Source organism: Solanum pennellii, chromosome 3 (assembly GCF_001406875.1).
Source record: "Solanum pennellii chromosome 3, SPENNV200".
NCBI lineage: Eukaryota > Viridiplantae > Streptophyta > Magnoliopsida > Solanales > Solanaceae > Solanum > Solanum pennellii.
Window position 1 is genome coordinate 60,320,629 of NC_028639.1, and position 10,022 is coordinate 60,330,650.

The 10,022-nt window shown below is 32.6% G+C and overlaps 1 protein-coding gene across 1 annotated transcript; it reads left to right on the top strand.

Moving 5' to 3' along the window:
- Nucleotides 1-2,499: 2,499 nt before the first annotated feature.
- On the top strand, nucleotides 2,500-5,387 carry LOC107013532 (protein yippee-like). Its single transcript, XM_015213422.2, has 5 exons — nucleotides 2,500-2,624; nucleotides 3,487-3,530; nucleotides 4,736-4,844; nucleotides 4,932-4,987; nucleotides 5,075-5,387. The coding sequence occupies exons 1-5, from the start codon at nucleotides 2,529-2,531 to the stop codon at nucleotides 5,157-5,159; spliced, it is 390 nt and encodes a 129-aa protein (XP_015068908.1). The 5' UTR covers nucleotides 2,500-2,528; the 3' UTR covers nucleotides 5,160-5,387.
- Nucleotides 5,388-10,022: the final 4,635 nt, after the last annotated feature.

Sequence of the window (10,022 nt, forward strand, 5' to 3'; positions counted from 1 at the left end):
CCCTCCAGCCCCATTTTCTTTTCCCTTTTTTTGTTCTGAGCAAGACAGGGGCGAGGGTTCGTTTCCCCCAGCCCCGTTTTTTTTTTCTTTTTTATTAAGGCATGCTGCAGGGAGGTCCTGGGTTCGATCCCTGCAGGCCTCAAAACTTTTTTTTTTATTTCTTTTACGTCCAAAAATTTCCAGATTCTTTTAAAGCCTATTTCTAAGTTCTGGAAATTTATTCCACGATTTTTCTGCACTTTTTCATCAAATTTCACATTAGTTCTTAGGGCGATTTCATGGTTCATTCAATCCACTATACTTTATCATAATGAACCTCACATTGTACACCCATTACACACATAAAATACACGATAAATACACAACTTATACACCCCAAAACAGTGCCTAAAACACTGCCCTATACACGCCCATACATCAACTTCTCCGGTCATATTTTGATGATCATTATCGTGATTTTCCTCACATAAACACATTCATATTTAATTTAAACACATCATTCATGCAAAAATCTAGCAGCACAACGTACCCATCCTACAAATTCGTTAGGGAGCTAAGGACAAGGACATAAGAAGGGGAACAACCTTAGTTTCAAGAGTTTAAGAAACGTTCGAAAGAAAGTACTCTTGGAGAAAGAATTCCATGAGAGAAACCCATACCTTTATTGATGTTCAAACGAAGAATTCTCTACCCAAAACTCTCTCCAAACATCAGTCCAAGTTACCTCAACGTCCACACTACTCAACGAACAACTTCTCTTCTCCTTAATGTTTTTGGTTGCTTTGTTTTTCTTAAAATTTAATGTGAGTTTTTCAAGCGTGAAGAACTGTTGGTGTATTCTCTGGTTTTTGTTGTGCTTGGCAGAATAACCTGAGAAAGATGGAGAACGTGAGAGAGAGAGAGTTATTACGCGTGAGAGAGAGAGAGAACTAATAGGATTAGGAGACTAAATTCAAGACTTAGTCAAATAGAATTTAAATTAAATTAATACAAATCAGGTTTTACTTTAATTAATACGCGAAAAGACCATTATACCCTTAAAATTTCAGATTTTTAATTAATAATTAAATCACCTTAAGTACCTATTTATTCTTATTTATTTGTTCTCTCTTTTTTTTTTGGATAGTTACAATTAATTGCTCAAACTTTCCTTGGTAATTTTTCACAAACCCTATCTGGCATAATTTAGCCAATTCTCCCAATTTTTTACTTCTAATTGGTGGCCCAAAGCGAATGTTACATTGACGTTTGAATTCATCCCATGATGGTGGAGAAATATCTATATCTAGTTGAAGAAACCAAAGTTGTGCATTGCCTTCTAAATGAAAAGAAGCAAGTCCAATCTTTTCTTCTTCTGGATTTTGTTGGTGTCGAAAGAAGTGTTCACATCTGTTCAACCATTCCAAAGGGTCCTCTTGGCCATTAAATCGTGCGAAATCCAACTTTGTATGTGAGAAATCATGAAACTTCCTCCTACTTTTGAATCTGACCCTCTACCCCTTTATTTTTTCCCTTCCAAACGCGATGCTGACTTGTATTTTCATTTGAATCAGAAGCAACCTTAGAATTCTCTAAATCCTTTGCGAGTGCATCCAAACGAGCAATTCTTAAAACTCATCCAAAAAATTAAATTTAAATATTTCTACGCACTCATTTTGGTTTTTCCTCAAACATATGATGGTTTAGAGGACGATATTATTTCTTACTTAATTAGAAGTCTCGAGTTCAAATTTTGAATATGAAAATAATTCTTGATAGATTGTATATCTCTTCAAATAAAGCCTTACACAATTTTAAATTTTAAATTTTAATTTTAATGCAGATGTCGGATGGAAAAAAATCAATACAAAAATAAAAATTTGTTAAATGTTACTCCCTCCGTCCGGAATAGTTTGTCATGTTGCGCTTATTGAAAGTCAATTGACTTATTTTTAAAGGTAAATTAGATCACATTAATTCGATATTTTAAACAAAAAATTAGATATTATAAGATTATACGAAAAGTACTATAAATTATAATTTTTTGCATATTAATATAATAAAAAGATACATCTTAAAATGTTAGTCAAAATTTTTATAATTTGACTCTAAAAATAAAAAACATGACAAACAATATCGAACGGAGGAAATAATAACAAATAGAAAAAAGCAAGAAAGAATTGGGAGGAGATAAGTAAAAGTAAAAAATAAAAGATTAAAATAGAAGAGAAAATGAAATGAAATGAAATAAAATAAAAGTGAAAAGTAGGTCCCATTAACATGTGACAGCCAAATAAGCTTAGTACAACTGACAATAATTATATCCCGCACATAATAAGATTTTTCACTTAATACCAATCACAATACTAAGACTAAGACTATTCCTCCTACTACTTCCTACCAAACGAGGCCTATTCTTTTATCATTTTTGATCTTTTCCATTTTGAGTCCTTTCCTTTCTCCAGCCGAAACATAAACTATTGCCCCTTTTTGGATAACTCCTTTTCCATTTCCGTTCTTCAATTTTCTTGTGATCTCAAAAATCTTTGATGGGGAGATTATTTGTGTTGACTCTTGAAGGCAACATCTACAGCTGCAAGTACTGTGGAACTCATCTCGCCCTTTCTGAAAACATTGTTTCCAAGGTTTAACTCCTTCTTTTCTGTTTGATCACTTTGTTGTTGTGATTTCTTGAAATATAATTTTGATTTTGATTTGCTTCATTATAAAAATACTATCTTTGGCTTGATCGGTGGTTTTGTTTCTAGATCTTGTTAGGGATTTTTGTTGGTCTGTTTCAGTAATTTTAGATGTATATAAAAATTGGCTAATTTAAATCAGTTATGTGAGCGAAGAATGTCTTAGATTGAGTAAATTTTACCCTAAAGGAGATGGGTTTTTTAGCATCAAAGAACTGGGTTTTGTGGAGTTGCTGATTTTGGAGTAAAAGGGGATTGTATGATGATTGTTTGTGAACTTATAAAAAGTAGTTATTTACTGCTGATAGCATACCATACAAAATTCGTGCTTAATCCAGTTCTGAATTAGAGGAGTTGTTTGTTGAGTCTGATACTTGGAGTATACTTGATTGACATTTTCCATTTGTTCGATGGTTGTGTGCTAGTGGCTTGAATATTCAAACTATTATTGTTATGCCCAGTCCGTTGATCACGTCCTGATCTATTTTCTACATTTTTATCAATTTGGTGCTTGCTTGGTCTCTTCATTTTGCTTAATTTCATTGTAATGTGCATTCATGACTTTCTATGAAGAATTCCATATGACTTCTATAGCATAAAATAAGACCTCATTTTCAAGTGTTGCAGCTTTGAAACTACTGTTTCTTAGAAAATTCATATGCTTTTTGATAGAGTGAAATGTTGATTCTGCAATTAATTATATTGAAGTTTATGTTACATTCTTGTTTCAGCCCTTAAATAATGTTTGTACTCATTCTAAGTCATGAAGTTATCTAACTCTATGTTTTCCTTCTAATCTTTCCTTCAGTCTTTCCAGTGCAGACATGGGAAGGCTTATCTCTTCAGGAAGGTGTAAGTCTATTTGATTCTGCACATTCAATCATCAGATATGTTTGTGACATTTTCTCATGTCCAATTTTTAACTAGCAACATGAAAATCACAAGTGCAACTTACAACTTCCGTTGGTTTTATTCTTGTTAGAGTATCTGATTGTTTTTAAGCTTTTCTTGGCATTGATGGGACATAAGTTATTTGTAGCTTGTTTAGATGAACAAAATTATATTACGACGGTCAAGCTTATCCATACATCTGGTACAGAAAGATGAAAAAGCTACCGTATAAATCCTCTTATTTGACTTCCACCTCTTCTTTTACTGGTGTGGAGGATACTGTTAAGCTAGAAAGTGAAAAAAGATGAAGTGTTGAAGAATTCGTGTTGGCAGTAGTTAGCCAAAATTTTCAGATTTGAAATGAAAAAAGATTTGTTTTCAAAAGTTGAGTGCAACTGGAGTATGTGCAAATTATTTGGCTTTTACTCTACGTGGGTCACATAGTTCTCAGGATCTTTGATTTTTTTATTAGCTCCGAGTCATTATTATAATGGAAGGTCACAACCAACCTAGAGTATTTGAGCGCACCTGAAAAGTTGTGTACAAGGCAGGCTATACCCTGTAGGTTTAATTTGTTGAAGACATAATACTTTATATTTGTATCTTCATAAATTTGTGTCTTAGACATTGCTCTCAGGATCTGATTTTGTTATCAGCTCTGAGTCATTATTATTTCGGAAGGTCTTAACTCATGACCAACCTAGAATATTTGAGTGCACATGAAAAGTTGAACAAGGTAGGCTATGCCTTGTAGGTTTAGTTTGTTAAAGACATGGTACTTTATATGTATATCTTAATATATTTGTGTCATTGACTATAAAATTAGCACCAGAATTTGATCTATTGGAATTACTATACAACTTAGTGGGGATTTTACCAGACTATTATATCGTGTACTTTTGAATGTATTTCCAGGAGTACAAACATTAACACATCAATATATAGAGTAACTTCTTACTTGACTTGGGTTATTTTTCACTTGGTAGCAGCATTACAATAGTTACATGGCTGAATACATTTATTATGCTCCACTTGATTGCTACTGTTCAAGAGTTCTGCCCTTCTCAAACCTCTTCATTTAATTTTATCATTTAGCAGAAACATACAAAATGATAATGCACTTTATAGTTCTGTGTATTCTATACGCCTTTTGTTTCTTTTGACAGGGTGAATGTCACTTCTGGTGAGATAGAAAATAGAATGATGATGACTGGTATGCACACTGTGGCAGACATTTTCTGTGTCTGTTGTGGGTCAAATGTTGGATGGAAATATGTGAGTATGGAGTGATAAAATGCTAGACATTGTCTTTTGGCAGTTGCTAGAAGTTTTAGTTGTTCCTAATATGACGATTCTTTTCAGGAGACCGCCCATGAGATGAGCCAAAAGTACAAAGAAGGAAAATCAGTGCTTGAGCGGTCAGTTGATTACTTCAGTTTTCTTTAGAATTGAGTTAGGAACATATCATAAGTCCTCACTGAGGTACTTTCTTTTATACTCAACAGGTTTAAGATTTGTGGCCCTGATGGAAGCCATTACTCGGCTAGTCATGATATTCATGTTGCAGGAAGTGATGCTGATGATGTTTGATCACCATCCAGAACAAAAATTCTATCCCAAAATGTACATTCTTTAACTCACCACCCCATTAGTTCTTTATGGACCATTGGATTCTTGAATAGCTTAAGCTACTACAACTTCTTTAAGCTTGTCCTCTATTGTGTATGATAACATGGAAGCCGCCATGTGTTGTTGCAAACTAACATGACCATCTGCCTGCATTTGTTTGCAATGACAAGACATTACTAGTAGCAACCACTCTGCTTTCATTGCTTCGATCTTTCCATTGTTGTTTGGTAGCTAGATAGAGCTATGTGGGTATTAGTTATGCAGGTATTACTTATGTAGGGTTTAGTTATGCAGGTATTACTTATGCGGGTATTAGTCATGCAGGTATTAGTCAAGCAAGTAGTCTGGACATGTCTTTTTGAAATAAAACCAGGACTATAAATTGATTTGCCGTCTAGTTTGCCCTTTTCCATAACCATCCCATATCCTCCCTGAATGACTCGCATAGACCATTTAGGTCTACCTAGATTTTCCATAAGCCCCAATATTCTATCAAGGCAGTTGTCGAACCATACTACATAGTTCTGGCAACAACAAAAGCTTAAAAAATTAGCACCTTACCCCCATCATCACATCAAAACTTGGTAGAGTTCATAGAAGTAAAACTGGTCTAGTATGGTGTGAAGTTTTGTCCAGATGTAAACAGAATGATGTCCAAAACTAGCTAACATTTTTGTCCGACAATCATGGCTGTGTTGTTTTATCAACATAAATATGACAAGAGTCGGTAGAAATTTAAGATTATTCAGCAGATTTGTAATGACCTATTATGTCATTATAGTTGTTCAGGGCGATAGTGCCCTTGTGTAGATCTCTGTGAGTCAAGAGTGTGGTAGAAATTCGGAAATGGAAAATCGAGTATGAAAATCTGCTTGTGTTTCACTATAGTGGACACTTTCTTTGTAATAACTAGATCACTATTTATACCTCATTAATTTCTGTTGAGCAATTCATACGCTTAAAGAATCAATTTTATGGTGTTTCTAGGTAGGCTAGGTTCATAAATCTATACTAGAAACGCAATATTTAACGGACTATAATTGAAGATCACTCATAATTAACTTGCCCCACATGTTGTGCCATCAAAATAATTACCCTAGGTTTCAATGGATGAAATCCTATGGATATTCTTTTCAATTCTAGGAGTAAACCAAAATATGGAAGAAATGAATGAATGGAAGACACTTACCTCAATAGAGAAAAAACCCCAAGTCTTGGAAAAATCTTCTCTGGGGTTCTTGGGTCAGATATTTTACATTATGACTAAGTACGGAAAAAACTAACATAAAGACGCGAGTTATTGTTTTCCGACCTTCTCCGTGGCAAAACTTCACAACTTCGTTATGATCATGCATACTTCCTATTTGATAAAATCATCTTTAAATAATTGGTTAAACCTTCTAAAAAGGTAAAATTATGTGAGTTTGAATACTCAATACCTTTGTTTGAGAAAGAAGATGATTAATGTGTTGTCATATTTCGAGAATGAATACTTCTAAGGGTAAGATTGTTCGTCGTCTCATGTTGAGAACTTACGGGTGATGAGTCTAAATATGAGAGTTTTATTATTGTCCGTCGTCTCATGTTGAAAACTTGCGAGTAATAAGTCTAAATATGAGAGTTTTATTACAACACCACTTTTGTTCAATATTTCTTTTTTGATGACAAGGGAAACCCGCAACCGCTATCCTTTGGGTGCGCACAGGGTAAAACCCCCCCTCTTATGCAATAGCTCGCAAATCAAATAGGATAGGTAACCCGCACTAGCAAGCCTAAAATGCCTATAAATTTATGAAAATTCTTTAGTTCCACTTGAAACTTTCTAACTTCTTAACCTCATATATGATTAGACATGCAGACCTTTCTCGTTTCACATGTACAGTCTGCATATATGTCATACCTCAACGATCTAAATTTGATATTTTAATTTTTTTTTTAATTTCAACCTTTTTGCACACTTTGTACACGATAAGAAATTATTGGGCAAAGATATCTGATTGGCTTTCGTACGGTCACAATTCAGATAAAAGTGTGAAGTTTGTCCAAATGAAAATAATGAAACCAGAATAATGTCCAAAACTAACTAACATTTTGTGTGACACTCATGACTTTATTGTTTTATCAACAAAATATGAAAATTTGCATTAAATAACATACTCATTATCCTCAATAGAGAAAACTCTCCCTCAACGAAGTTTCAGTAGATAACAACTATTTGACTACAATTAAAATTATTAAGCAAATACGTAATGACTTTTTCCATTGTTATGATTGTTTAGGCGATAGTACCCTTGTGTAGATCTCCGTGGGTTAAGAGTTGGTAGAAATCTTAAAATGGAAAATCGAGTGTGAAATTCAGCTTGTGCTTTCCTATAACGAACACTTCTTTAAATAGCGAGATTGTTATAACGAAGGAATGCTACATAGAGAAGGTAGCGAAGTTTCGCTATAGTGAAGGTCGGCAAACAGTAACTCGTGTTTTTAAGCTAGTTTCATTCAGATTTAAACATAACGTGATTTTTTTACCAGAGAACCCAAGAGGAGATTTTTCTAAGACTTGGTGATTTTCTCTCTTGAGGTAAGTGTTTTTGGTTCATTCATTTTTTCCTTCCATACTTCGATGTCCTCCCTGAATTTAAAGATATGCTCTTCATAGGATTCTACACATTGAAACCTAGAATATTATTATTTTTAATGGCACATGTGGGGCAGGTTAATTATGAACAAGTTTCAATTTTAGTCCGTCAAACTCTGTCGACTAGTATAGAATTATAAACCTTAACTTAATTATGAATTTGAGGAACCTAGAAATCACATAAAATGATTTTTTTTAAGCATATGAACTGCTCAAGAGAAGTTAATGTGGTTGAAGCTTTATGAATGAGTTTGATATGATCATGCGAACCTCTGATTTAATAAAATAGTCTTTAAATAATTGATTAAACTTTCTTAAAACATAGAATTATGTGAGTTTGAATGCCCAAGACCTCTGTTTGAGAAAGTAGATGATTAACGTGTTGTCATATATTGAGGATGAATGATCCTACGGGAAAAGGATGTACACACTGGGTGTTTAAGATTATCTGTCGTCCAATGTTGAAGACTTACGAGTAACAAGCCTAAACATGAGCGTTTAATTATAATATCACTTCTGTTAAACAACATTCTATTTAAATTAAAATTTTATAACAATATATGTTTAATTTCTTCCTAAAATGTTTTGAAAATTTATGAAAATTCTTTAGTTCCTCTTCAAAATTTATAACCTTCTAAACCTGCGGACGGTCCGTGTGTCACATTTACCGTCCATATACTCGTCATACCTCGACGATCAAAATTTGATATTTTAAATGCTATTTGTTTCAACATGAAAAGATATTAGCTTTTACTATATTTACATTTGCTTTAGCATAGCTCAGTCAAAGCAATGAAATTTAATGACTCAAATCTAATTCAAATTTTTGAAGTATTATAGTTGACCTTAGTAAGTCATACCAAAATTACGGGTAAAATTACTTTATATTTGGCTTTCGTATAACAACAACTGATGTTTTATCCCAAATGAAAGAATAATTGTTGACACCCAATCTTATCCTTCATTCTCATTTTTTTTACGAGCTTCTTTTATTTGCGAGGCCAAAATATTTTTAAGCTATCTTTGTCTACTTTTGTGCTAAAAATAAATGTTATATGCTTTATTTTGTTGTCATTATATTGCATTTTCTGTTAGTGAACTGAGGAGAAAAGGGATTCGGCGGGAAGAGGAAAGTAACATGAAATAAGTAAGGAGGTCAACCTCTTTCAAATATATGACAATGTAGTTGGACTCTCATGTTGATCCGCATGAATCATCCTTTTTATGGAAGTAAATCTTTGTGTTCTTGGCAGAGATCCAAGTTCCATCTAAGATATTTTTATTACCATGAAATTCAAAAATAAAGTAGTTAATGATTGGTTTTGTATTACCGTCTTTGTATTTATTCACCTTTATTAAGTACTTATGAATAATCATTTTCAAAGTTCAATTACTATCATGCTCAAGCATTTTTACAAAATCTAGTTATAATCATATTTTTGATTTGGTTTCACTTGTATTTAACAAAATCTAGTTATAATCATATTTTTAATTTGGTTTCACTTGTATTTACATATTTTATTATTCTTTTATACTATCTTAGTTTAGTTAGTTCTGGTAGCAAAGAACTTATTGTAAGTCGAGTATATTTTCTGCCATCATATGAATTTTTCTTGCAACTTATTCGATTATCTAAATGATGTGTAACTCTCTATTCAATTATTCATACATGCTTTTTATTTGTGGTTTTTGCGTCCTAGCAAAACTACTAGATTGATTTTAATTCTAAATCTTGTTTTTTCATTTATCTTGTTGTTGCTACAATTCTCATTTACCCAAATTTTCTTTTTCCTATTTGTTGGAATATGCTTTATTATAAGTTTGGTGTTTATTGGAAATAATTTTTTCATCTCTAAGAAATACAGATATGATATGTGTACAATCTATCTCTATCCCTCTTCAAATTTTAGTTCTTAAAATTACATTTATTTTTGTTTGCAGATATTATTGTTTTTGTAATTATGTGTTTATTGTAAGTACTTTCGATGAAGCCTTTTATATTTTTGAATGATATCAAAACTGACCAACTGTTTGAAGTAAAAAACTTTTGTGTTAGGCATGAATATCAATTTCAAATTACAATGATTCACTAACTTTTATATTGGGAAAATTGATTAGTGTAAAGTTACACTATCTTTAAATAAGATTCACATTTCACAAAGCACATTCAAGTCATGTAAAAAAATAGT

Bases quoted from the DNA above. Each gene is read 5' to 3' on its own strand.
- LOC107013532 (XM_015213422.2), top strand. From the start codon at position 2,529: ATGGGGAGATTATTTGTGTTGACTCTTGAAGGCAACATCTACAGCTGC. The intron at 3,531-4,735 runs GTAAGTCTATTT...TTCTTTTGACAG, and splicing joins GCTTATCTCTTCAGGAAGGT to GGTGAATGTCACTTCTGGTG. The intron at 4,988-5,074 runs GTCAGTTGATTA...TATACTCAACAG, and splicing joins GGAAAATCAGTGCTTGAGCG to GTTTAAGATTTGTGGCCCTG.